Consider the following 27384-nt stretch of genomic DNA (forward strand, 5'->3'; position numbering starts at 1 on the left):
GGGTGGGGCTCTTACTGTCTTGTTGGTGTCCTCCTTGCCCCACTCAGGCGGAAGAAGGACTCTGTGGAGAGCCACCCAACCTGGGTGGACGACACACGGATCGATGCAGACGACATTGTGGAGAAGATCATGCAGAGCCAGGACTTCACAGACGGCAGCAACACTGAGGGTGAGCTGTCCCTGCCCTGGCTGGTGGGAGCCATGTGGCCTGTTCTACGGCTGTCCCAACACCAACTCAGCCTCCGTCTTCTGTGTCTCCACAGACAGCAACCTTCGTCTGTTTGTGAGCCGCGACGGCTCAGCTACGCTGAGTGGCATTCAGCTGGCCAACAGGTAGGGGCCGAGCGCCAAGAGTCTGGTGGTGGGAATGGGGCCTTTAGACCTCTGATTGGCTTTGTATGGCAGCTCCTGTCACCACAGTGCAACTCTGGGCCAGGCACGTCTTAGCCTGCATCCTATCTGTCCTGTGGGTGGGTTCCCAGGGTCCCCTTGGGAAGTGCCCAGCCCACAGCTCAGCTTAGCTTTGGGGCTTAATGCGCACTTATTGTGTGCCGTGCTGTCTTTCTCTCTCTTCGGTCTCCAAACGCCTAAACCTGTGTTGGGGATGACTCCCTGGTGGACCAGACAAGTATTTATTGGGGTGTACCTACTGTACCCCAGATGCTGAGCTAGATGCCAGGGACACAGCTGTGAACAGCACATGGTGGGGCAGCAGTCTGCAGCTCTTGCGGGCCTGGCTCACATATTTTTGGATTCACCTGGGTTCGCTCAGTGGGCGAGGGGAGGCGCTCCCTGCGGGTGGGTAGCTGGCTTGCCAGAAGCCCCAGCAGAGACTTAGCTGAGCCTTGCTCCCAGGACCTGCCCTCTGGTGCTGCTCTGCTGGCCTCTGCTGGTCCAGGCATGAAATTACAGCTGCCAACTCTCAACCTGGTGGGCAAATAGGGCTCTCTGGGAAGTTTGTAAAAGTGTCTCCCTAATCCCCTCTGAAAATGAAACTAGGGTGGGGGGCAGGAAGCCAGTCTGGTCAGCAGCAAGACCCTGGCAGAGTGAGTGGCATCTGGAGCCCTGGTGCTTTTCACTGCCTCCAAAGGAGGGCTGAGGCTCAGCACCTGTCACAGCTTCTTGGGTGGACCTGGCCTCAGCAGGGGAAGAGGTGAGCGGCTTCTTGGCCTTCCACTGCCCTCTAAGGAACTCACAGTCCCACTGGGCCTCCTCAGTTCTGTCAACTGTTAAATGGGGGTAGGGCACAGTGTTTCCCTGCCAGAGTTAACGTGCAGTGTCGGTGGCACACCCAGGTGTGTAAGCAGCTGATGCCCCCCTACAGGACTTGGACACTGCCTGGGCCAGCTCTGCATCCCACACACTGTCACTTAAACATCACTGTCACTTGACTTAAGATCTCAAAGCTTCAGTTTTAAGTCCCAAACAAAACGGGTTGTTGATGATGCCTGCCTGCACAGTGCTCAGAAGGGCCTGGCCTGGGCACTGTGAGTACTGGGAACATGGAGGGCAACTGATTGGCAACTGAGCCCTGTCTTTCCCCTCCAGGGTCTCCTCCGGGGTCTACGAACCCGTCGTGATTGAAAGCCATTGAAGAGCGGATGTGTGGCCAGAAAGGGGCCTGCCCTCTGGGGCACCAGACCGCGCCCTCCTGCTGGAAGCTGTCGCCCTTGGGTCTGCGCTGCGTCTCGTCTGTGCCTGCTCCGTGCACTGCCACATTCCCAGAGCATCATTCCACGGTCCCTACCCTCCCGGGACCCTCCTGGCCGCCAGGGCCCTGCACCACTGTGAATACTCTGAACCACTAGTGGGCCAGGTGGACAGGCCCATGCCAAGAGCCACACAGAGGGACCGTCCTGTGGCACCTCCTCCTCCCCCACCAAGGACATGAGCAGCTGCTCAGTGTGGGGGTTGTGTATGGCTGCCGGTTGCTGCTCCTGTGACCATGCACCTCAGGAGTACTATCTTGGGCCAGGCACCAGCAAGGCCCTGCTCCGTCGTCCCTTGCCCTTGGGGCCAGACCCCTCAGAACTCTGCCACCTGCAACCCTCTGCTTAGTGTTTCAGCCGTCCCATCCTGTGTCCTAGGAGGCCCGCGGGCGACCTCCTCCTGGGAGCCAGACCTCAGACGCAACTCACTCCAGATTAAACTCCCCCATGTCCTTCTGGCAGCCTGCACTTTGCACATGTCCCCAGCACAGCCCCACTTGCCCTCGACCCCTCCTGAAGCTTCCTGGGCACTGCCTGCTGTGCAGCCAGAGGCCCAGGGTCTGCCGCCCTCAGAACCCAGAGTCCGGCCACCTCTGCCCCCACCTCACCCGGCTCAGGCCTCACAGCACCAGGAGAGCTCCCAGCATGGAGGTGCCCCTGCCAGGCTGGCTCCTGAGCAGCTGGCTCTCCATAGGAAGAAGGCAAGCAAAGCCCTCTGCGCTCAGGTCTGGGGCTGCGCTGCGACTGGCCTGGAGCTGGCTCTCCCCCCTCACCCCCGGGAGTACCCCTGCTGCTGGGCAGGGAGGGGTCCCCAAGGGCATGCTTTCCCAGCAGGGAGCAGTTTGACCCTGCTCCCCCAAAGCCTCAGCACTTTGGCCCCAGTCCTCAGAATGGAACGTGCTTGAAGGAGGGTCTGGCTGCAGCCAGGCCCCGACACTCCCCAACCCTTCAGGTTGCTCCCATTTTGTATAAACCCAGCGGGCTGGTGTTTACCTAGCTTTATAGGATTTTTTTTCTTTTTGCCTCCCATTCCCTTCTTTTATTGAGTTCACAGTTTGTTAGTCCCTCCTCCTGGGTGAGGGGGAGGTGTCTCTGTTCTCTGCCAGCCGCACCCCAGCAGTGCTGGGGACCTAGGTGGGCCAGGACGCTGGTGTGGGTGCCCTCCCCAAGTCAGGAGGGTTCCTCCCGCCCTGCCCTGGCTGGCAAGAGTGGGCGTCTAGATTTTGGAACTCCTGGTGTTGGGACTGAGCAGAGCATTCGTAGGGCTTTTGTTGTCATTTTAATCACCTGATAACTTTCAGAAAGTAGCTGTTGGGAGTGCCTGCGAGGCAGGACAAAACATGGGCTCAGGCTGGATTGGCTCTGGTCAGCTCGGAGTGTCCCTTCCTGCCCAACAGAATCCTGACACTTTAAAAAAGGAAGCTGGCTGTTCGCTCTCCCGTGAGGTGACCTCTAGACCTTGCCTTTTGGGGCCATGACCTCACCCCACCTAGGGGAGGTGTGGTTAGAGTAACTGGAGCCTCCATTGAAGTTCTGGGGCTTTAGGCACAAAGTGTTTGACTTTGGTATTGCTAGGGCGACCCCCAAATCAGGAGCCCCAGCCCACCCATTGAAGTCTGAGCTTGACAGTCACCCCAGAAGTGACAGCCTGCCACATTCCATGCCAGGGCCAGGGTAACCAGGCCAAGAATCTGGCCATAACCAAATGAATGCTGGCTGGATCCAGGGCCCGGAGCAGTGGTCTTGTCCCTGCGTGGAAGCCCTGTTTCCAGCCTGCAGATCCCTCTGAGCTCAGTGAATTTCTACCAGGTGTCCCCCCACCTGGACTTCAAATTCTATGTAGAGGAAGAGGATATATTAGAGATATTTTTGGAAAGGAATTGGTCTATGCAATGCCAGTTTGGAATCTTCTTGAAAGACAGTTTTAACGTTTCTACTAGATTTAAAATAAAGGTATATGATATTTTTAGATTTTTTTCCTGGTCACCCCATAACTGATCGTGTGGCATAATCTGCCAGGATGGCAAATATCCTTTTCCTATCCACAGGGAGGTGATGGGGAGGGTCACTGTTCTTCTTTTAATCACCCCCTTTCTAACAATATTGCCACCATACCCCATCCCATGGGCTGTACTTGTATCTGTCCTGGCTTTCTCCCAGAAGTAACACTGTAAGGGGAAATCAGCCTCATGTCAGCATCTTGGTTTGGGGAGGAATTAAATGTTGCGATTTTTGTTTATTTTGTCATTTTGATTTTTATGTGCTTGCTTTACCACACTGACTTTGGAGTCAGCGCTATCACAAGGAAGCCAGATGTGCAAGGTGTCATTCCAGAGTGGGGAACTAGGGATACAGCTCAGTTGGCACAGTGCCTGCCTGGCCAGAGTGAAGTCATGAGTTTAATTCCTAGGACAAGAAAAGGGGCGGGGAGGTGGAGCTAGCCAGGAGTCTCCCAATTCCCAGCTGTGGTTACCAAAGTCACTTTTATTACTCCAGATTCCTGGGAGGGAAACTGAGGTCCAGAAGGGTGGTTCTTTGTCAGTCACGCCTAAGTGACAGCTCTGACCTCTGGGGATAAGTAACTGTGCCAGTGGCCTCCACTGCAAGAGAGGAGGCCAGAAGCGGGTGTGCAGCCTGACCTACAGAGGTACCCGGTGGGCCCTGGCATGCTGACACTCCCAGCAGGTCTCATCTCCAGGCTCAGCGTTGGCCCTTCATCCTGTTCCTGCCTGTCCTGGGTCACAGAGGAGCTTGGGGCTGAGCCTGAAGATGGTCGTCCCAGGCCTTTAGTGAGTGCAGAGGTGAGTGGCAAGATGCTGTAGTGGTTGGAGCCAGACCAGAATCAGTCAGGTTCCAGAGTCTGCCCCAAAGCAGCGTCCCTGCTTCTCCGGGCTGAACCCCCATCATTGTCCCTTTAATCCGTGGAGTCAGTCACCAGGATCTTCCTCTCTGCCACTTTGGGAAGGAAAGTGGGGTGGGGTGTGGAGGGAGAATTGAGCTGTAGGCCACAAGGGTTGGTCTTCCAGCTTTGGGAGGGGAGCTCCTATAGTTACCAAGAGGCTGGGAACCCTGAGAAGACTAACACTGTAGAAGAAAAACCATCATCGGTCCAGTGGGAGGCCTCGCTGAACAGAAGACAACTTGTTATGCTAGCAGGCTGGGGAACCCAGAGGGGTAAATCACCAGCCCAGAGTCAGGTTTAAGTTGTTTAAATATGGTTTGCTAGTGGAAAGTACAAAGCTGAAAGCAGGTTATTGCGTGATTGGTTACAAGAGTTAAGTGGGGGGGCTGGTGAGATGGCTCAGTGGTCTAAGGCACCTACTTGGAACAAGCTTAGCAAAGCACAGGGACCGCGGTTCAATCCCCCAGCACCACATGCCAGCCAGCCCCGCCCCCTGGTGGGCTGAGCTGGCCACACACACACACACACACACACACACACACACACAAATAAAGTTTAAAAAAAAAAAAAGTGGGGCCTGCAGGATAGCAGATGAAAGCCCCTGCTTAGGCAGACAGCAGGGCCTGGGGTTCGATTCCTGGCCTGCCGTGCCGGCCCCGCCCCTGGTGCTTGCTGGAGATGGCGATTGAGACTAGGCGTGGTGACGCACCCCTGTAGACTTCGGAGGCTAAAAAACAGGAAGGATCACTACAAGTCCTGTCTGTGTAGTGAGACCCTGTAGACCCTGTACTAAGTACATGTATTAAAAAAAAAAAAAAAACCAAGTCGGTCCTTGACTGGATCTGTCTCTCCCAGATGTGAAGTCCTTGAAGCAAGTTGGAAACAATACATATTTTTCTCACTAAGGAAAAACACAAGCTGGGCACAGTCAGGTTGGCCCAGCACATTATCAAAGAGAAGTACACTGTCAAGGCCCTCTCCAGCACAGGCAGCTTGAGCGTACTGATTTCTAACTTTTGCTATAATATACCTCCATGTCTCCTGTTCTATAAGTGTGCCCTTACGCTGCTGCCCCACTCAGACCTCGGCTCTCCCTAGCCCCAAGTAGAGTCCAGGCCCAGGGCTTCCACATACACAGGCATGGGGCAGGCATGGAGTCCCCAGAATACTGGACTCCAGCACTGCAGGATTTTTTAAAAAGGTCTACAGGTGTTAAAGTTGAGTGATTCAAAACTATAAGTCCCAGCTGTGTGCTGAGGTTATAGCAGAGGCCACAGATCCTCCCCTCAGCGAGCTCGGTCACCAAAGTCAACTAATTAAAATTCATGGTAGTGGCCACCTTGATCCTAGGGCTCTGAAAGATTGAGACAGAAGGATCACAGATTCCAGCCCAGCGTGGACAACTTAGCAAGACCCTGTCTCAAAACTGTAAAAGGCTGGAGATGTAATTCAGTCTAAAGACCTTGTTCAGGCTTCTTTATGGCAACTGGGAGCCCCATCACTCCCTGGAGAGCAGGTCCTGGGGCAGAGAGGCATCTGTGAGAGCTCACAGGGTGGAAGCAGGCAGCCCCACTCGCTGTGGGAGTGTACCGGGCGTCCGGGGCAGCCTGGCCCAACCTTTCCTCATTCTTAGGGGACAGGGCCTTGAGGACTGGGGAGACCCGCCCTTAAGGCCAGTGGGAAGCCTCACACCCAGGAGGCAGCCGATGGAGGGAGATGGGGGACCTCCCCCCATAAAAGTCTCCAGGACAGCCTGGTGATGATAGAAAGGTGCCCCGTCTCTGTTAATCAAAATCCACACCATCCCTAGGGACTTGGGCCAGCCCCTTCTCCCACATCAAGCCGGGGCGGTGAACAGTTTGTGTAACTTTTCTCCCAACAGGCAAACTGGGACTTTGGGACTAGAAAACAGGACAACCAGGGTCCACTGTCTGCTTTACCACAGACTCTGTGACCTCCGTGCCTCACTTGTCCCATTGGAAAAAGGGGACTTTACGACCCCAAACCTTATTCTCACTTTGGAACTATGAGAAGTTCGCACTTTTGGGAAAGATAGAGGGGACAGGACTGTGGCCAAGAAGGCCGGGCAAGTCTGGGTTCCGGGTATATCTCATTCTCTAGGGAGATTTCTGGAAACGACCTCGCGGAGCCCTGGAGAAACTACATTTCGGGGCCGGGCAGATGGCTCAGTAGGATAAGCGCTTGACTGGCAAATGCAAGGATCTGAGTTTAATTCCCGGTTCCGCCAAAAAAAAGAAAAAAAAACTACATTTCCCAGCACACAAAGGGAGGCGGCGCCTGCGGGTCTTGGACCGGTTTCCGCACTACGATTCCCGGCGTGCCTCGCGGCCTGGAGTAGGAGGGCCCGGATCCGGAACCGGATGTGGCCTACTGCTCGGTTGGCTGTGCCCAGGGGAAATGGTGAGGCTGCCACTGAATGCCGCTGAGTTAGAGATTTCCGGGGGAGGGGGCTGGGGGCTCTGCTCAGGAGCTGGGGCTTGGGCAGTCCCAGTTGGATTGCTCTCCTGCCGGAACATAGACGGGAGAAAACGCCGTGGCCTGCACTCTCCCAGCCTACGGATCGGTGCCGAGTCAGCCCACTGCGTAGCTGTTGAATGAATGGGAAATGTTAGGGCATCAACTGCCTGCGACGCCCCTTTGGTGCACTAAGTGTGATCACTTAGTCAGACGAGCCTTCCCTTTTCTCTAGGCCACGGGGACAGACCAGGTGGTGGGACTCGGCCTCCTGGCCGTTAGCCTGATCATCTTCACCTACTACACCGTCTGGGTGATTCTCTTGGTATGTCGCCCCCTCCCAAGCCTCACCTTCCCCCCAGCTCTGGGTCTTGAAGCCTTCCCCCTACCCCTTGTAAACAGCTACCGTGTGCTGGTGCACGCCTGTAAACCCAGCATTCGGGTGGCTGAGATTGGAGGGGCACCTCAAGTTCGAGGCCAGCCTGGGCTACCAAGTGAGTTCGAGGAGAGCTTGAACTACATAGTGAGACCCTGTCTCAAAAAGAAAAGTAAACGTTTTCCCAGTGCTCTGATGGTGTCGGAGGGCCCTAGACGGAGGGCTTGGGGGGATGTTTGAGCTTGGGAGCTGGGCAGAGTGCGCAGTACTTACCCGAGCTCTGCCCTCTGTGCCAGCCGTTCATCGACAGCGAGCATATCATCCACAAATACTTCCTGCCCCGAGCCTACGCCGTCGCCATCCCACTGGCTGTGGGCCTGCTGCTGCTGCTGTTTGTGGGTAGGTCACCGTGGTCTCCCGGGTGCCTCGGCTTGGTTCCACTTTTGGCCAGCTGCTGGGCATCTGCTTTTGAGATCTCCTTACCTTCCGCTCTCCTTGGGGTTTCTCTGTTTGCATGCAGTGCTGCAAGTCTGCAACCCTTCTTCTCTCTAATGCCTCAGGTTCTTGGGACTGTAATGGCCTGTGTCCCTTTTTCGTGCCCTCAGCCCATCATCACTGCTTGTACCTCGGTCACCTCTCATCGCCCCTGCTTAGTTCCTGTGCCTCTTGGTGTCCTGTGGGTTCCTAAGGATGGGGGCCATGTCCTCCTGCTGACTGCATCCTCAGCTTCAGCACAGGCTGCAACACTGAGTTGGTGCTCAGGAAATTGACAGTCAGATGACCAGATGACAGTAGGGCAGGATGGGCGGCAGTTGGGGGGCTGATGCCTGAGTCAAGGCACAAGCAGGTGACTCTTATTCCCCATGGAATCTGAAATACTTGGGTGCAGCACGTTGCGTGTGCTAAGTTCTAACTTTGAAATTTTTGAATGAATGTGAGTGGATATCTGACTTGATGAATGAGGGAGATAAGCAGCTACCCTAGAGGCTTCTGGGTAGGTGAATGGCCCTGCCTGTGGGTCATTCTGCCCTGCTCTGGCCTCCCAGCAGGCCTGAACACAGATCCTATCCAGCCTCTCTGCTCTGTGTATTGCAGGCTTATTCATCACCTACGTGATGCTGAAGAACCGACAGGTGACTAAGAAGGCTCAGTGAAGGCCCAGCAGGGATGGGGCTGTGGCCCCTCTCCATCCTCGCCAGGGACTAAAATTCAGAGCCTGAAGACAGTCCGGGCCAGTGGCCCCTGCATCCCTCAGGAGATGAAACTGCTTGGGACTCATGCCTGATGGACCTGCGCCTCTTCCTTCTCCAGCCAGCGGGGGAGGACCTGGTGGGCTCCTTGTTCCTCTTCTCCGGGGACCACTCTCTTGGCTCAGTTTTCCTCCTGTCATGTGCTGATATTGGTTGTAGCTGGCCCCAATGGCATATGACCTTGCCCTCCACAGTGGCAGCTTTTCTGAGTGTGACACAACTCAGACCTCTGGACCTGGAAAGCCTGGGGCAGGACTGACTGACCCCAGGCCCACTAGGGTGCAGTTGTGTACCCACACTGGGTGCCCAGCCAAACACTCTCCTGGGAGGCCCAACTCCTGGGCCCAGGGCTAACTTACTGTTTGGGAGACATTAACAATAAATATTATTGAGTGTTTGTTTCCTTCTTGTCCTTGTGGGAAGGGGTGGAGAGGGGACACTGCACGGGTCACAACCATAGCCTATCATCCATCTCTTGCACCCATCTCAACTTAGCATGGGTCTGATCAATAAGGGGTACCACTGAGTGACCGCAGGGTGGCTTCCACTGGGTTGGGAATCAACCCAGCTGGCCTGGCTCCAGCCTGGCCTACAGTCCCTCGGCGCTTACTGTGCCCTGGTAGCAGCCGTCCATGCTCCTGTGCCTAGGGAAGGCTGTGGTCCTCGAGTCTCGCATGCCCACTCATCCTCCAGCTGCCCCCCACTCCTGGGCTCCCTGCTGGGCCCTAGGTCCTCCCTCCTGCTGTAGTGGGCGTCTCTGGTCAGTGATGGTCCCCTCACCTCCCACCTGGTGATCCCCTCTGGGCCCCTTTCATCTGCCCCTTTACTCAGCTTCCATGCCCATTACTCCAGGAAGGCTGTGTCCACAGAGGCCACCACAAAGGGCATTTCCCTGGCTTTGTGGCCCATCTGGCCTGTCTACCCTCAGATACTGTTGGTGTCTTTTTTTTTTTTTTTTTTTTTGAGACAGGATCTCGTTATGCAGTTCAGACTGGCCTTGAGCTCACTTTGTCCCCCAGGCTAGTCTCAAACTCAATGATCCTCCTTCCTCAGCCTCCCAAGTGCTTGGATTATGGGCATGCACCCCCCACACCCAGCACTGTTGGTGTCTTGGTGGCCATTGTCCTGCTCCATGTCTGTCACTTGCACCCCTCCATGGCTGTGAGATGCTAGGCTCCCAGGACATGGCTGGGTCTCAGGCCTTCTTTTTCTGTCTTCACAGTGTGTGTACAGCCAGCTCTCTCCTTTGAGCCTCAGTGCCCACTGGTTGTCATGGTGATGCCTTAAATTCAGCCTGTCTTTAGCTCCCTAGACTGCCCCAAGTCCCATGCTGCTGACCCCAGCCTCTTCCTCCATTCATATCCACAGAAGCCCAGATTCTGTGACTTCTCCCTCCCTCTCTAGTCACCTTTCTGAGCAAAGCCACTGGCCTTTCCTGAGGCAGAAAAGGGGTCAAGTCCCTGCCCTGCCAGCTGGGCCCTCCCATCTGCAACAGGGGCGCTCAGAGCCATAAGAGCACCTTCCCACACCCTAACGCTCTCTGGGTATCCCTGATGTGGCTTCAGGGTGAAGTGTCCCCCTCAAAGACCCGTTCTTTGAGGGCTTGGTCCCCACGTAGCCATGTTAGGTGGAACCCAGAGAGGTGGCTGGGTCAGGAGGGTGTGGTTTCATCAGTACGTCGATCCTTTGATGAGATCTTAGCTGAAGGGGCTAGGGCCAGAGAGAGAGCTCAGTGGCTTAGTGCCTGCCTGGCAAGCGCAAGGTCCTGAGTTTGAATCTTTAAATATAGCTGAAGGGGCTATTAGGAGCTGTGGCTCACTGGAGAACACAGGTCATGGTCACTGTGGTGTGCCTTTAAAGAGAGTACAGCCCCTTCCTGTCTCTTCTCCTGGTTCCTGGCTGTTGTAAGGTGACAGCTTTCTCCTGCCACACCCTCCTTCCAGGAGGTTTCTGTACAGATGTAGAACCAACAGGGCAAGTGAACATAGAGTGCACCCTCCAAAGCCATGAGCCCACATATTGTTTGCACAGTCTGCGCTGTCTGCGCTGTCTATACTGTCTGTACTGTTGCTTTTCTCAGCTATTTGGTGACAGGGATGAAGGCTGCGTAGCTCCTCCCCCCACTGTGGCCTGTGAGGCCCTGCATGCTCAGTGACTTTCTAATCATCTCAGCCACACTGGGCTTTCACTTCTGGGACTCACTGAGGCCCCTTGTCCCCCCTACTCACATTGGTCTGATATACACTCATAGAGCACCAATTTGCACTGGACACTGGGCTAGCACACAAGGCCCATGTGTTGCCCACTGTAGTGACAGTCATTCTAGGACAGAGATTAATCTACCAATAAATGAATAAGAAATTTGTGGGGGCTAGTGAGATGGCTCAGTGGTCTAAAGCACCGACTTAGAACAAGCTTAGCAAAGCCCAGGGACCACGGTTCAATCCCCCAGCACCACACGCCAGCCAGCCCGCCCCCCTGGTGGGCTGAGCTGGCCACACACACACAAATAAATAAATAAAATTTAAAAAAAAAAAAAAAGAAAAGAAAAGAAATTTGTGACACAAAGCATGGTGGCACATGCCTGTAATCCCAGTAATTGAGAGGCTGCAACAGGAGGATCACAGTGAGTTAGAGACCAGCCTGGGGTGCATAGTGAGGTCAAGGCTGTCTGGCATACACAGTGAGACCCTGTCTCAAATAAAGGAAAACAAAGAAAAAAAATCTCTGACACTGTGAAGGATGATGAAAAACATAAAGGGAATGTGTTCAAGTGGTGACACATGCCTGTAATCCCAGCACTTGCGTGGCTGAGGCAGGGGGATCACTGCGAGTTGGAGGCCAACCTAGGCTACAAAGTGAGCTCAAGGCCAGCCTGTACTGTGCAGCGAAACTGTCCCCCCCCCAGCAAAAAAAAACAAAAACAAAAACAAAAACAAAAAAAAAAACAGAGGAGGGAATGTGTTCAGGAATGTGGGTTGTGGGACTTCGAGTCTGCAGGGTGACAAGAGGAACAAGGTAGGTGCAGTCTGGGGAAAGAATGATAAGAGGGAACAGCCACCAGGCTAAGGCTTGGGGTTGGAGGGTAGCTTGCAGAGGAAGGAGTGCGGGGTTGGAGACTGGCTGGGAAGGGGCGTGCAGCGGGCAGGGCTACGGCAATGAGTTTGAATTTTGTTCCACTACCATGGGAAGCCACTGGAGGCCTTAAGCATGAAAGTGACATCATCCAACTCAGGCTTTTAAAAGATCTCTGTGGTAACGGTGTCCCTCCCACCCGCTTTCCACCAAATCTCCAGGCCTAGCCTGGCTCCTGGGCCAAAGTGGGTGTTTCAAATACTCGTGTTGAATGAATGGAGGGCCCGACTTCTTGTGTGACCTGGAAGAGGTCACTTCTTTCTCCAGACCTTAGTTTCTTTCCTTGAAAGACAGCCAATGGGAATTTCATGCCTGAATGCGTGGACGGCCTAGGATTTAGGGTAACCACCTCTGCAGGCATCTCCGGAGAGCCGGGTCCCCCACTCCAAGGAGAAAACGGGGAGTCTTCCCTCCTCGGACCCTAGCCCACGCCCTGGCGGCCCCACCCGGCCTGGACCGCTAGGCTCAGAGATGCTGCAGCTCCGGGGGCGGGACCCGCAGGCGATCGCTAGCGCCCCCCGCTCGGATTGGGCGCGGCTGTGACCGGCGCCGCGAGATTGGTCGATTGCGAGGCAGGGGCGGAGCCTGGTTCCTGCAGCGGGGCTACAGGGGACGCGGCCAAAGCCCGGGAAGCTGCTGCGGGGGCGATGGCCGCACCGAGCCCCGGGCCCCGCGAGGTAGGTGCGGACCTGAGAAAGGACAGGGAAGAGAACGTTTGGTGGGTCTCCCCTACCCTCCCCCCGGGGGACGGACACGCCCCCATCCCAGCCAGGGAGGGCCCCTGCCCTGGAAGGGGACCAGGACACGCCCCATAGAGGGCGCAGGTTTGAAGTGGGGTAATCTGGCGGGTGTCCCGGGAGGGCTTCCTCAGTTTCCTCCTCGAGGAAATGGAGATGGTATCAAAAGCTCCTCCTTTATAGGGTCGTTAGGAGCTCTCAGCCAGGGCAGGGCACACGGTGGGTGTCCACGCGTAACGGGTCAGCTGCGTGATCTCAGTCTCTGCTCACCCTTGGCGCGGGCCTGTGGGAAGCCAGCGGTGACGGTGGGATAGATCTGAATGAACCGCGGGCAGTCACGATTCCCGTGAGCAGGCCTGCACACAGCTTCCTGTGCGGGGAGCACACGCTGGCCAGGACATCGTCAATACCGCCCCGAAGGTGTTACCTTAGTTTCTCGTTGCAGCTGAGGAAAAGAGGCACCGATTTACCTAAGGTCACAGAGCTGGTGACAGGGTCAGTCTCAGCCAGGTCTGACTGCAGAGCCCATATCCTATGCCTCCTGGAGACAAGCAGCACGGGTGGCACGCTGTCTGATGCAGCGCAGGTCTGCGTGGCTCCTCACAACCGCTGGGGTGGGAACGTTATCCCTAATTTACAGCTGAGGAAACTGAGGCAGAGAGATGAGAGGAAGCCTCACAAGTAGTCCAAGTGGGATTTTAACCTGGTTCTTTCCCCTCTGAGATGCCTCTCTTTGCCTCCTGTGCCCCTTCTCAGCAGGCGTTGGCCCCCTCCCCGGAGGCGGGACAAAGAGCAGCCACCTCCAGCTCCAGCCGCCGTCGTGGCCTCCTTTGGCGCCTCCGGGACAAGCAGACTCGCATGGGGCTATTTGAGATTGGTCCAAGGCATGAGCTCCATGGGCTGACGAGTATGATGCAGGCAGGGCTGTGGGCTGCCACCCAGGTCTCCATAGACCACCCACCCACGGTGAATGGCCCGGCTGCCCCCCCCCCGTACCCACCCACCCATGCTCAGGCTGGTGGCCAGTCCTGCTCGTGCTGCTGTGTCAGGGATCAGAGAGGGCTCCCAAAAGGAGGAAGGCAGAGGCTAGGTGCACAGAGGCAGGGACATTCTGAGATGGAAGTTGGAAGGCTTAGGGAGTTGACAGCATGAGAAACACTCTATGTGCTCACAGTGTGACTCTGGGGGTTCCTCTGCCTCAGTGCCCCCATCTGTATAATGGGTGGAGGGGATTATACCTATTTTTTTTGAGCTCCTCCCAGCCCTACCAGTGGGTACAGTTGAAAAGGGACCCCACCCCCACCTGCCTGCCCAGCCCATCCTCCCTAGAGCCTGGGCTGAGGCCATGCTGGTTCAGCAGAAAGTGTCACCCAACTGCAAGCACAGCAGCTGGGCGGGCCCCAGTGAGCATGTGTGTCATTTGTGTGTGTGCACACATGTGTACAGTCAGACTACAGCCCACCAACCAAGACCTGGCACAGGGATCCAGAGGTCCAAAGAAAGTAGGTCCCGGGGTGTCCTCTAAACCACAACCTGACCTCATCACCTGATGAAAACTTCTTAGCTCCCCAGGACTCAGCATGCCTTTGCAATCCTGTGGGTGCCAAGGAGCAAGTGTCCAGCGCCACCCACCCTCTGACCCTCTCTCACTTGCACAGACACCCCAGCCTCTTCCCTTGCTGGTCACCAGCCACCAATGCCATTTCATTTTTTAAAATTATTATTATTATTTTGTCTTTTTGAGACAGGATCTCCCTGTGCAGTTCAGGCTGGCCTTGAGCTCACTTTGCAGCCTAGGCTGGTCTCCAACTCGCAATGATCCTCCTGTCTCAGCCTCCTGAGTGCAAGGATTACAAACATGTGCCACCATGCCCAGGACCAATGCTATTTGTCTTGCCCTAAGCACCTTGCACTTCCCTTTCTGTTACCCCTCAGATTTCAGCTCAGAGGTCACCTCCCCCAGGAAGACTTTTCTGACCGGTCACTCCCAGACTGTGTCTCCCAGGTCACCCAACTTCAGGGCCATCTCCTTATACTAGGACAGAACCTGGCTTCACTTAGCCAATATATGGCTGAGTGCATGTGCCAAGCTTGAACTCAGACCTTGGTGCTGATGACCCAACCGTGACCCTGTGTCATGTCACTGTCTTCTTCCCTCCAGTCCCAGAGCTTCACCAGCACATCTGTCCCACTCAGGGACACCACAGGACCCTGTGTGTGGAAAGAAGCAAGTTGGGGACAGGGGTCAAAGCCAAATGGGGGACTGTAGGGTGGATAGTGGGGAATCTTGATCTTGCCTGAGATCTCACCCATCCCTGCAGGGGCTGCCCACTCAGGAAGATTTTTCCGAGGTCCTGACCCAGGTTCATGAGGTAGGAGGCTAAAACTCTTGGGGGACACTGCAGGGGTCTTTGCTCTTTCTTGTCCTCAGTTTCCCCACCCATGCAGAGTAGGTTCTGGCTTGTCCCTACAGCCCTTGCACAAAGGCCCTGGTCTTCCTGACTCCTACAGCAGGGCCAGCAATCCCCTGGAAACAATGGACATTCTTGGGACTGCTCTTTCTCCTCCACAGGGCTTTGAGCTGGGCACCCTAGCTGGCCCGGCCTTTGCCCGGCTGCGTCGCTCCCTGGGCCTGGCAGAGGAGGACTATCAGGCCGCACTGGGCCCTGGTGGCCCCTACCTGCAGTTCCTCAGCACCTCCAAAAGCAAGGCCAGCTTCTTCCTGTCGTGAGCTTGCTGCAGGGATGGGGCTCTGGGCAAAGGGAGATCCCCTTGGGGAGACCAGGGGTGCTGGCTGGAGACATGGGGTGGGGGAGGCGGCTGCGAGCTGGGTCGGAGAGAGATCTTGGTGCCCAGGCTGAGGCAGAGGGCCCAATGGGAGCCGCCCCAGCCAGGTGCGGACAGTGACCTCTTCCTGCCACCCCGCAGCCATGACCAGCGCTTCTTCCTCAAGACCCAGCGGCGCCGGGAGGTGCGGGTGCTGCTCGCCCACCTGCCCCGCTACGTGCAGCACCTGCAGCGACACCCGCACTCGCTGCTCGCGCGGTTGCTGGGTATGCGGGCTGGGGGCGGGGCCGAGGGCGGGTCCTAGAGGGGCAGGCTCGGGACTGGGCGTTTCGGGGGCGGGCCCTGGAGGGGCGGGCTCAGGAGGCGTGGCCTGGATTGGGGCCAGGCCCAGGCCCCCCACCCCCGACCTCGGTCACGGAGCTTGGGACCCTCACCTGGCGCCCTCCCCCTCCCAGGAGTGCACAGTCTGCGGGTGGCCCAGGGAAAGAAGGTGGGTGAAGCCGGGGCGAGGCGGCTGGGCAGAGCTGGTGAGATCTGGAAGGTGAGATCCGGGCTCCCCTCACTCACCACCCTCGTCCCTAGAAGTACTTCATCATCATGCAGAGCGTCTTCTACCCCGCCGGCCGCATCTCGGAGAGGTGAGAGGGCCAGGAGCAGGCACGGGGCCGACCCCACCGGACGCCCAGTAGGCAGACGCCACGAGGAGCCCGGAGAGGGCAGAGGACGAGGCCAAGACCCAGAGGACGGAAGGCGGTGGTGTCCACCTCCCGCTTCTCAGCGCTCAGTGTGTCTGGGGCGCTGTCGGGGCGCGGGCTCGCCTGGTCTCTACTCCCAGGGGCCATGTGTGGCCCTCAGCCTCAGTGCACCGCTGAGGGCCTGGGGAGGAGCCAGGCCACGCAGCCAGCGTGGAGAAGCGAGAAGCGTTTCACACTCAGCCTCTCAGCTGCGCAGGGTGGGCACGCCTGTGATCCCAGCACGCTGGGAGGCTGAGACACAAGGATCAAAAGTTTAAGCCCACTCTGGACAATTTAGCAATTTAGCAAGACCTTGTCCAAAAAAAAAGAAAAGAAAAGAAAAAGCCTGGGAATGAAGCTTGGGGTGAAAGTCCTGATTTCAATCCCCAGTAGAGCAAACAAAACCTGGCCTCTGCCCAGAGCCCCATGCCAGTAGGCTCCCTCGTGTGATTCCCCCCATGAGCACCAGCTCCCCATCCCTGTGTCTGGGACACTCTTGGCAATGACAAAGAGCCAAGCAGGGTGCACAGGCCGCTCCCAGAGCCTGGCCAGCTAGGTTTCCCAAGGCCTGGGCCTGCACCTCTATTCCACTCCATGTGTGCTGTTCTTGGTGAATCCCGGAACTCTCTGAGCCTTGGCCTCATTTCTAGCATGGGGACCCTGCAAGACCTGGGTTGTGCTGAGGTTTCCAGGTGCTGTGCTGAATGAGTTGGGTGCACTAGAGAATAGTCACCCAGTGGGACTCTTGCCTCAGATTATTGCCTCGTGACAGTTCCTGTGTGCCTCATCTGTGTAAAGCTGAACCTGTCCCCCTCTCTCCCAGGTATGACATCAAGGGCTGTGAGGTGAGCCGCTGGGTGGAGCCAGCCCCTGAGGGTGGGCCCCTTGTCCTTGTGCTGAAGGACCTCAATTTCCAGGGCAAGACCGTGAACCTGGGTGAGCTGTGGGCACAGTGGCAGCCTTCCTCCATTCAGGTTGAAGCTCTGGCAGGGTCCCACATGGCTCCAAGCCCAAGTCCTTAAAAACTTAGATTGAGTGCATGCATGTAATCCCAGTGCTCTGAGAGGACAAAGCAGAAGGATCATTGAGAATTCAAGGCCAGCCTGGTGTACTTAGTTCAAAGCCAGCCTGGAATATACAGTAAGACCCTGGTTCAAAACACAAACAAGGTTGGATATGGTGGTGAATGCCTAGAATCCCAGCACTCAGGAGGCTGAGGCAGGAGGATGGCCATGAGTTTGAGGCAAGCCACATAGTGTGTTCAAAGCCAGTGTAAACCACATAGCAAGACCCTGTCTCAAAAACAAAAACAAAAAACACCAACCTTAGATTCTGGAGCCAAGGAAAGCAACGTCCAAGTCCTGGCTCCAAGACTTGAAAAGTGGGTGAACAAGACAAAGTATAGATAGGTTTCCTTCCTTGTCTACTGGGGACAGTGGTGACACCTGCCCTCCTGGGAGGAGAACAAAGGGACTGTGGCTGGCCCAGTGAGGCTCAGGCAGGCCTCTGATGCTCGGCAGGGCCGCAGCGGAGCTGGCTCCTCCGTCAGATGGAACTGGACACCACCTTCCTCCGGGAGCTGCGAGTGCTGGACTACAGCCTCCTCCTGGCCTTCCAGCGTCTCCATGAGGACGAGCAGGGCCAGGGTGGCAGCGTGATCTTCCGCGTGGCCAGGTGAGCACGTGTGGCATGGACAGGCAGGTGAGGGGCAGCAGTGTACAAAGACCACAAAGCATGGAGTGTGTGTGTTTGTGCACATGTGTGTGTACAGAATAGAGGGCTAGAAAAGCTGGCAGTGAAAGGCACAGGACACGGGCAGACCCCAGCTGGACACACAACTGCCTGGTCCAGCTGGTCGAGGGCCTCACGGCTGAACTGAAGAGCCTGGCGATTTCTCAGCAGCAGCGTGGCGCCTGGAGGTTCAGGAGCAGAGAAAAGAGCAAGATATCTAAATTCTCGTCCTCCATGCCCAAGACCAGGAGGTCATCATTGCTCGTGCCACTGTCCTGTCCTCACTTTGTAGAGAAACTGTTGGTCCTTGCCTGCTGCCCATGAGCCTCTCTGAGACCTTAGGCTTGGCCCTACTTTATTTTATGGTTTGTTTGTTTTTGTTTTTTTAATTTTATTTATTTATTTGTGGGGGGGGGCAGCTCAGCCCACCAGGGGGCGGGGCTGGCTGGCATGTGGTGCTGGGGGACTGAACCGCGGTCCCTGTGCTTTGCTAAGCTTGTTCTAAGTAGGTGCTTTAGACCACTGAGCCATCTCACCAGCCCTATGGTTTGTTTTCTTTTGAGACTGGCTCTTGCTGTTGTTCAGGCTGGCCTTGAGCTCCCAGTGACCCTCCTGCCTCCTCCTCTTTGCCTCTCTAATAGCCTCATTTTATTTTATTTTATTATTTTTTGGCGGAACCGGGGATTGAACTCAGGCCCTTGCGCTTGCCAGGGAAGCGTTTATTCCACTGAGCCCTCTCCCCAGCCCAATAGCCTCATTTTAAAAGTAGGACAGAGGCAAGCACAATGGCATGAGCCTATAATCCCAGTAGTCTGGAGGCTGAGGTAGGAGGGTGGCAAATTTAGGTCAGCCTGAGCTACAATTGCGAGACACTTTCCAAAAACAAGAAATGACTTGCCTGGCAAGCACAAGGCCCTGAGTTCAATCCCTGGTACCAGAAAACAAAACAAAACAAACCACCCTAATATTAAAAAAACAGAGGAAAATAATTACAATAAGTTACTCAACACACGCAAAACCTGCTCATTTCACTTAAGCAGCATGAGAATTGATGAGCTCATCAACATTCTTTCATTTACAGTGTTTTTGAAAATCAGTGTATATTTTCCCCTCTGGTGCACCTGTGGCGGGTGCCTGGGATGGGGTCAGCGCAGCCCTAGACATTAGCAACTGTTTCCTCTGCCTCCCAGGTCATCTGGGCAGGGGTGGGGATGGCTGGGGCTCCCTAGAGCAGGCAGTAGACTCACTCTACTGTGGCTCCCACCCAGGTCTGTGCACGGGGCGCAGATCCCAGAGGAGCCGGACTCCCAGAACCGCCGGCTGCTGCCCGACGGCCCCAACGCATTGCACGTCCTGGATGGGCCGGAGCACCGCTACTTCCTGGGCCTCGTGGACCTTGCCACGGTCTACGGGCTTCGCAAGCGGCTGGAGCATTTATGGAAGACGCTGCGTTACCCGGGTCGGACCTTCTCCACTGTTAGCCCGGCCCGCTACTCCCGGCGCCTCTGCCAGTGGGTCGAGGCGCACACCGAGTGAGCGGCGCCTGGCCTCTGTCTCCCCATCTGGACAATGGGCGCTTTTCAGGAACTCCCTTGCCCTCAGCGTCCGGACAACTCGCCTGCTGTTCCTACCCGCGGCCACCAGAGGACAGCGTCCTCTAATCAATGCTGTGACGATGCTACCGCTGCCCGGTGTGGTGGAGGAGCAGTGCCCTGCGCCGACTGGAGGATGCCCCGCATTAGCACATTTAATCTTCGAAATGCTATTATTCTCTTTTTACAGACCATGAAGTGGAGGCTCGGGGGGTGAGGAAACTGAGCATCATCATGCAGCCCGGATGCTGGATCAGGCTCCACCTTACCTGGTGGCCCCAAAAGTGTGTGTTCTTAAGCCCCTGGCTCCTCACGCTCTGGGTAGGCCAGGATGATGGATGGCTCCAACGCTAGTCGTCCAGATGGGGAAACTGAGGCCAGGAGACTCTGAGGGGCTTATGCTCGGGTAAGTGGCAAGGCCCGGAGAACTCAAGCCTCCGGGCTCGCAGGGCCCCAGGGTCTCCGTCTGGATGTGCCGCCCCGCCCCCCCCCCCAGTGTGGGTGGGAGAGGGTGGGCAGTGGGAGGGCTTCCTGGTGCTCTGGGAGGCTCTGAGGAGTCCTCTGGCCTCTGAGAGTCACTTTCTGGGCGAGTTGGCACATGCTTGTAATCCCAGCACTGGTGAGGCTGAGGCAGGGAGATCACCAAGAGTTTGAGGCCATTCTGGGCTACATAGTGAGACCCCGTCTCAAACAAGCAAAAGAAAGGGGGGCAGGGTCAGTGGTTGGCTGCAGAGACCCCAGGGAGCCCCTGTCGCCTCTCATCATCCCTTCTCCCTCCACCAGGAAACCCCAGCCTGGTCTCCGACCCCAATGGAACCGTGCTGGCCGAGGCCTCGACTTCAGAGCTGCCCTAGGGCCTGGCTGTGTGACCAGCACAAGGTGCTAAACCCCTCTGTGCCTCAGCAGTCTTGTGTGCACAATGGAAAGGATGAAAACAGACCTCAGCAACGCATTAAAAATTTACTGAGCACCGGCCATGTGGCTCTCTGCTGGATGAGGGGAACCTGGGGACAGAGCAAGATACCAAAAAAAAAACCAAAACAAAACAAAACAAAAAAAAACCTTTCTGGAGCTCAGGGACTGGGTGATAACAGGGACCAGGTGTAACCAAACCTCTTAGGGAAGCTGGGGCCACAGAGCCAGGATGCAGTCTCAACGTGGAAGTGGTCAGTCTGGGCTTAACCCCCAAGTAGAGAAAAAGGAGTCAGAGCTCTCAGGGGCCCAGACCCCCCATCACAGCAAAGCCTGGGCAGAGAGAGACCAGATCTCTTAGAAAAAATAGTCTCCTGGTGGACAGGGGGGCCTAGCGTAGTGGGGCTGGGCCTGTGTGGCCACTCAGGGCCAGGAAAGCCCCTGGCCACCCTCAGGTACAGCCAAGAACAGGTGGCTGTCAGGAGCAGGAGGAGGGGACACTATGCCAGGCTGCAGGGCAACAACGAGGTTCCGGAAGAGCCACGCCACTACTAGTTGTCTGGGACATCTTGGGCAATGATGCACCCTCTCTGAGCCTTCAAGAGCTACAAGGATTTCTTGTTACTTGGCAAGGAATTGAAATGTGGAGGAAAAAGAAAAAAGAACTACCCATAGAGGCCGGGGAGATTGCTCAGTAGAATAAGCACTTCCCTGGCAAGTGCAAGGGCCTGAGCTCAATCCCTGGTTCCACAAAACAAACAAACAAACAAACAAAAAAACGTGGCAGTTAGGCTCTGGTGGTCACTTGGGAGGGGATGGATTGGGACAGTCAGGCAGGGGTGGCAGGAGCTGGAATGCAGGGAGCTTAGAGTCCCACCCTCATACTTGGGGTGACTCAGCCTTCTTCCGTGGTTTCCCGGCAGGGCCTGAGGCCAAAGAGAGGTGATGATTTGTTCAAGAAAGACCTCAGGGATCTGAGGCTCCCGGCCCTGCTAACTTGTTAACCAGCTCCTACTGGGTGCCCAGGACCAGGCAGTGCTGGTGGTGTCCCTCAGAACAGGACTCATCTGCCAGTGGCCACACGGACCATAAACAAGGACATCGCCAATACACCAATACCAGGGTGATTTCAAGCTGTGACAAATGCCATAAAGAAAATAAACCAGCTGTGTGTGTCTATAAGCTCAGCACTTATAGGGGAGGCTGAGGCAGGAGGATGTTTTGAAAGTTTGCAGCCCAGCCTGGGCAACTTAGCAATAACGTACAGAGACCCTGTCTCTAAGTTTAAAAACTAAAATAAAAATGGGCTAGAGGTATAGTTCAATGTGAAGGCCCTGGGTTAAATCCCTAGTCCTGGGAAAATGAGTGAAACAAATCAGGTGAGACAAGAGGAGCCAGGTTGCAACATCAGATAGGGTATTTGGCAAGGACTTTTTTTTTCCTTTTTTTCTTTTTGGCAATACTGGGGATTAAACTCAGGACCCTGTGCTTGCCAGGCAAGCATTTATTCTAATGAGCTATCTCCCTGCCCCCCGCCCCCTTTTGGTACCAGGGATTGAACTCAGAACCTTGTGCTTGCCAAGCAGGTGCTTAAGCCACTGAGCTATCTCCCTGGCCATGGCAAGGACTTTTTTGAGGAGACCGTGCTTGAGCTGAATGACAAGAAAGCCACATGATGAGAGCAGGAGAGGTAGAGAAACAATGAATATTAAGGTCCTGAGGGAGGGTGACTATGGCAGGGGTCCATATCATGCAGCAGGATTTTGAAGACAGGGGTAAGAACAGTGGTTTTCTTCCTTCCTTCCTTCCTTCCTTCCTTCCTTCCTTCCTTCCTTCTTTCCTTCTTTCCTTCCTTCCTTCCTTTCCTTTCATTTTTTTGAGACAGGGTCTTGCTATGTACCTCAGGCTGGCTTTGAATTTGAAGGGAACCTCCTGCCTCGGTCTCCTGAGTGTGTCACCATGCCAGCTTGAAGGGGAAGAGTGCTTTTGGGGGCAGAGTCTTGCTATCTGAGGAGAAATGTGAAGGAAAAAGACCTGGGGAATCCAGAAAGCTCATCCCATCGGAGACCCCTTTTGTGGGAGGGACAAGAAGTGCTTATTTGAAAAATAAGCCTGGAAAAGGGCAGGGCTGCTTGGGTGCTGAATAGGACAGGGGAAGCATGGGGATCAGGAATCGAGGACACCAAGCTCAAGGGGACCCAGGACAGGGCTGTCTCTCGGAAGGCTGCTGAGCCGAGGACGCACACCCCAGTCCTTGAAGACATTTGCAGGTGAGACATTTGCTTCAGTCCCATATTTGAACATCTGCCAGGGTCAGACAGGGAAGCTCAGGGGGTGTCAGAGCCTGGGCTCTAGAGAGAAGCTGCCCCGACTCAAGCCTGACTCTGCCACAGGCAACTCCTGAATCCTCCTACTTTACAGGGGAGAGACTGGGGCTCAAACGAAGGTCATGTGAACATCATTAAACTACAGCACTAGCTGGTCTGGGTGACATGCACCAGTAGTCCCAGCTACTCTGGATGCTGATGCAGTCTGGGCAACTGAGTGAGACTCTGTCTCAGAACTGAATGAAAAAGGTTGTGGATGTAACTCAGCTGCAGAGCACATGCTGGGTCCTGGCTTCAACCCTCAATGCCGAAATATAAATCAATCCTATTAAAAACAGCTCAAAAAATAAAAACAGCTCGCCAGGGAGATAGCTCAGCAGAATAAGCGCTTGCTTGGCAAGCGCAAGAGCCTGAGTTCAATCCCTGGTTCCACAAAAACAACAGTAACAAAAAAAACCCAAAACAAAACAAAACAAACCCAGCTCGTTTCTTCCTTGTTTATCTGAAATCCATTTTATCTATTTATTTACTTTATTTATTTATTTTTTTTTTTTGCGGAACTGGGGATTGAACTCAGGCCCTTGCACTTGCCAGAGAAGTGCTTATTTCTCTGAGCCATCTCCCCGACCTTTGAAATCCATTTTAATTGGGTGTGTTGTTTTTCAATCGCTAAATCTAGTGACTACCAGCCTGAAACCCCGCCCAAAGCCCCAGATGACTTTCTCAGGTCCCACCCCTATTTCAGAAATAGATTCTTTTCTTTCTTTTCCTTTGCTTTTTATTTTTTAAAACAGGGTCTCCCTATACAGCTTAGGCTGGCCTTGAACTCACAATCTTCCTGCCTCAGCCTCCTGAGTGCTGGAATTATAGGAGTGTGTCACCAAGCCTGCCAGTTCAGAAACAGAGACTGAAATCTGAGTGGCCCGGCAGCCACGGCCCGATGGCTCAACAACCTCTAGCTCTGCCATCCGGTCCCCAGGCAGGAACCCGGTAGAAATGCAAGAGGAACAAATAACGGAGATGCTCAGCTCAGACCCCGCCCCCCGTGCCGAGGTCCCGCCCCCACCCCCGAGGCGATGTCGCTAGGCACGCACGTCCCGTCTGGGGTCGCGCTCGTAGCCCCCCCCACCGGCGCGCAGGCCTCGCCCCCTGCGTACCAGGCCCCGCCTCTGCCTGCCGCGAGCGTTCAGCTTCACCCGGCAGAAGCTGCGGCCGAGGCGCCGCCTCCTCCCCGGGGCCCCGGCTTGCAGCCCGGCTCGCCCGGCCCGCCGGACATGGAGCTCCGCGCGGTGGATGGAGAAGCTCGGGCGCTCTCCCATCTTCCCGCCTGGTGAGGGCCCGACCTGGGAGGGGGCGCCGGAGTCGCTAGGCGCGGAGAAAGCCCAAGTGGTGTGGGTCCAGGGCCTCACGCTGCCCCGCGGGGTGGGAGGATGGAAGAGGTCGCGATCCCGGCTTCGGACCAGTGGGTGACCTTGAGACTGGAGCGCATCCCTCTGCCCTTCTGCCGCGGCGGCTCCGAAGGTCGCCTGTTGCAGCTCCCTTACGATGCCATACTTCCACCGAGGGTGGAGCTCTGGCCCCCCAGGCCCATTTCCCATCCCAACCTGCACCTCCTGCCTCAGTTTCCTCCGGACCCGGGGACGCCCTCCCCCGTCGTGTTCCTTCCCAGCTCTAATGTTCGAGTCTTGGCAGGTGCCCAGCTCCTGACTCCTGGGGACAGCAGCTCCAGGACTGCTGAGGGCCTGCGACAGCATGAAGGCCCAGGTAGGTGGCACAGAGCAAAGGCCCAGGGGAGCTTTGCGTTGTGGCAGAGTAACCTCAATCGCCTTCCCACGCTGGAACCCACAGTCACGCTCTTTGTGGGGGTTTTTTGTTTGTTTTTCTCGTGAGGGGGTTTCAAACCCTGGGCCTTGTGCTTAGTGAGCATGTGCTATCGCCTGAGCTGCACCCCAGCCCATGGTCGCGTCTGCCCTCCCTGCACTCAAGAAGGACAGCTGTCCTTCGCGGGGTCAGCCCTGCTTTGTGCAACCCCAGGCCAGCGGCGCCTGTGTCTTGGTTTCGGTTCCTTGCCCTCACCAGTGACACGGAGGGAACAGCATCAGCAGGTCAGGAAGCTGAGGCCTGCGTGGGGAGAGACCTGGATGCCGGGGGCGGGGTTTACCTCTGCTGCCCTTGGCGAGGTCTCAGGGTTTGGCCCCTCCCGGGCAGAGCTGGAAAAGCTGGCCACAAGGAGACTTTTTTTAATGCTTCTGTGGCTTGTGGGCAGGAAAGCAAGGGGACCTTGGGCAGCGCACCCCCGGGAGCTGGGGTGGACCTGTTTTCCTGCCTCTGGTCTTCAGAGAGCAACAGCTGCTGGTCCCAGAACCCAAAACACAGCTGTCGACCAACCGCCATGGCCCGACACACAGAAAGACTGAGGTCCCACCCACCAGGTGGCAAGGTCCTGGAAGGGCTGGAGGGGGCTGCCACTGAGACTGTCAGTTGGACTGGCCCCAGGCGGAGCCCACATTTGAGAACGCCGGAAGGAGTGCCCGGGACTTGTGGCCTTTGAGCTGTGGTTTCCAGAGGTAGAAATCCCCCGACAGCAGCTTTCCAATTATGGAAACTGGCTGGAAAGATGTGTCCCTTGAGCCCTTGTACCACCTGGACTGCTGGCCTACATCCTGATCCTCAGCAAGCAGACAGCCAGAGTCAGCAGGGGGTGGGGACAGAGGTGGGGCTATGGTGGGGGGGACCCAGGGCCTGGTGAAAGCAGACTGTGGGTTCTAGGAGCTGCTGCTGCAGGGGCATCTAGACGTTTTCCCCTCCACTGTCTTCTCAGGGTCGCCTCCTGCTCATTGCCCTGTGCTCCTTGGTCTTCTCTGCCGTCTACATCCTCCTGTGCTGCTGGACCTGCTTGCCCCCTTGCCGGGCCACCTGCCTGGACCGACCCCTCCCTGTGGACTTCAGCCGCACCGCACCAGGGCCCTTGCACTTCAGTGGGTACAGCAGTGTGCCCGATGGGAAGGTGGGTCACCAGGCAGCGTGCTGCCGGGGTTTCCCAGTTGTGTGGCCTTGGCCACTCACTTTACTGCTCTGAGCCCGTAGATTGCTGGCTGCTCCCAGCTGGGTCCTGGGGAGCTAGAGGTTCTTGGGACAGGGTGGCTGCTGCCAGGTGGGAGAGACAGACTTCTCCATGGCACACAGGTGTGTGCATTCTCTGCATCTTTAGACCTACCTGTCCCGGAAGTACACACCTGACACCCACAGTGTATGTGATTTTGTGCTGATGGTGGCTTTTTTGTTTTTCTTGTTTTCTGCTTTAAGACAGGTCTCACTCTGCAGTTCAGACTGGGTTTGAACTCACTATGTAGCACAGGCTGGCCTCGAAACTATAGTGATCCTCCTGCCTCAACCTCCCTAGAGCTGGGATTACAGCTTGCACTACCAGCCCAGCTTATTTTTCTTCAGAGAAGTGGGAAATCCCGAATTCGAGCCAGCGCCTACCTGGCAAGAGTGAGGTTTTGAGTTTGATTTCAGGTAGCCCCCCAAAAAAGAATTTGAATATCAAAAGTTTTTTTTTTTCTTCCTATACTGGAGATTTCCGAGGCTGAGGTAGGAAGATTGCAGTAAGTTCAAGGCCAACCTGAACTACATAGTGAGTTCTTGTCCAAAGAGACAAAAAATTTAGGGGTTTCTACATCTTCCAGGGCTGCTGGACCTGCTTGGCCCCTGCTGGGCCACCTGAGCTACATCCTCAGTCCTTTTTTAATTTTTATTTTAGACACGGTGTCACTCAGTTGTCCAAGGTAGGCTTGAACAGCAGTCTTTCTGCCGCAGCCTCCTGAACTGTTGGCCTTACAGGCATGCATCACTGTGCTTGGCCAGAAGGGCCAACTTGATATGTTAGGGGTCAGTGAGAAACTATAAAGACCTCGTGAAGATGCACATGACACCTCTTGAGGCCCTAGGTGACCTACGCAGAACAGACCCCTGCTTGTCAGCACAGTCCAAACAAGATAAGGAAGTCATTCTTTATCACTGGGGTGTGGACAAATGGGCCTGTGTGTCCTTAAATCAACATTTAGGCAAGTATGAAATGCCTGCAAGTGGGGTGCAACACTGTCCTTTCTGAACTGCAATCTGTGTCCTACGTCTTGGACACTCTTTGGCAAACCCAAGTTCCTGAAGGCACAGAGGTCTAGGTCATTTCCTGAAGGCACAGAGGTCTGGGTCATTTCCTGCACAGCTGTGGCTCATTGGCTTCATTGCCCCAGGGTGGGGGGAAGTAATGAGATGGCTTGAGGACCTGGCTGTGCCCAAGGTCTGTGCCACCCACTCCCTGGGCAGTTAGTGACTTAGCTTGTTGCAGAGACAAAAATACCCAACACCCGCAAGTTAAAGGAGGAAAGCTCTATTTGGTTTACAGTTCTTAGAGGCTTCAGTCTGTAGTCACCCGGCTCTGAAGCAGGGTGGCATCCCAGAGGAGAAAAAGTTCATGGCAGCAGTGGACAGCAAAAACAAGCAAGGAGCAAGCTGTGGTCTGTCCCTTACATTTTATCTGGGCTACACTCCTAATCCTAGCATTGTACTGTGGATCAGTCCTAGCATAACATACTTTATGTCTGGCCATTCCCAAAAAAGCCCCACCTATGGCCACTTGAGTATTTGCAGGGACTTCTAAATATAAGTCATAACTTTTTGGGGATACTAAGTTTCAAACCAGGACTCTGTGCTT

The 27384-nt window shown here is 55.6% G+C and overlaps 4 protein-coding genes across 8 annotated transcripts in view; all 4 read left to right on the top strand.

Annotated features, from left to right (window-relative positions):
- Fam102a (family with sequence similarity 102 member A) overlaps positions 1–3944 on the top strand; it is a 33903-nt gene extending 29959 nt beyond the window's left edge. For both annotated transcript variants that reach the window (XM_023701636.1, XM_004641534.2), the window contains 3 exons: positions 48–169; positions 264–333; positions 1549–3944. In XM_023701636.1, the coding sequence (XP_023557404.1) occupies positions 48–169; positions 264–333; positions 1549–1594 (238 nt within the window). In that variant the 3' untranslated portion in view covers positions 1595–3944. The remainder of the gene's footprint in view (positions 1–47; positions 170–263; positions 334–1548) is intronic.
- Positions 3945–6906: 2962 nt separating this feature from the next.
- On the top strand, positions 6907–9109 carry Dpm2 (dolichyl-phosphate mannosyltransferase subunit 2, regulatory). The gene is made up of 4 exons (XM_023701660.1): positions 6907–7032; positions 7322–7411; positions 7759–7861; positions 8558–9109. Exons 1-4 carry the CDS (start codon positions 7030–7032, stop codon positions 8614–8616), a joined length of 255 nt encoding a protein of 84 aa, XP_023557428.1. The 5' UTR covers positions 6907–7029; the 3' UTR covers positions 8617–9109.
- Positions 9110–12028: 2919 nt separating this feature from the next.
- Pip5kl1 (phosphatidylinositol-4-phosphate 5-kinase like 1) lies at positions 12029–20336 on the top strand. 2 transcript variants are annotated; one of them, XM_004641535.2, is made up of 10 exons: positions 12029–12524; positions 13344–13550; positions 14906–14956; positions 15157–15311; positions 15513–15637; positions 15827–15861; positions 15954–16009; positions 16929–17041; positions 17626–17779; positions 19105–19925. In XM_004641535.2, exons 1-10 carry the CDS (start codon positions 12495–12497, stop codon positions 19370–19372), a joined length of 1194 nt encoding a protein of 397 aa, XP_004641592.1. In that variant the 5' UTR covers positions 12029–12494; the 3' UTR covers positions 19373–19925. The 2 variants fall into 2 exon arrangements, 1 of the variants encoding a protein (XP_004641592.1); XR_002818136.1 differs by lacking the exons at positions 12029–12524; positions 13344–13550; positions 14906–14956; positions 15157–15311; positions 15513–15637 and adding an exon at positions 20212–20336 and having other exon boundaries at positions 15772–15861; positions 19105–19834.
- Positions 20337–23821: 3485 nt separating this feature from the next.
- The window catches only part of St6galnac4 (ST6 N-acetylgalactosaminide alpha-2,6-sialyltransferase 4), an 8391-nt gene continuing 4828 nt past the window's right edge, over positions 23822–27384 (top strand). Inside the window, exons 1-3 of one of the 3 annotated variants that reach the window (XM_023701674.1) lie at positions 23822–23997; positions 24360–24431; positions 25489–25674. In XM_023701674.1, coding sequence (XP_023557442.1) covers positions 24420–24431; positions 25489–25674 — 198 coding nt within the window. In that variant the 5' untranslated portion in view covers positions 23822–23997; positions 24360–24419. Of the gene's footprint in view, positions 23998–24359; positions 24432–24933; positions 25381–25488; positions 25675–27384 lie in introns of those variants that run through there. The other 2 variants (XM_023701672.1, XM_023701671.1) reach the window with 2 other exon arrangements.

The sequence above is a fragment of the Octodon degus genome, unplaced genomic scaffold (genome assembly GCF_000260255.1).
Source record: "Octodon degus isolate 3935 unplaced genomic scaffold, OctDeg1.0 scaffold00138, whole genome shotgun sequence".
NCBI lineage: Eukaryota > Metazoa > Chordata > Mammalia > Rodentia > Octodontidae > Octodon > Octodon degus.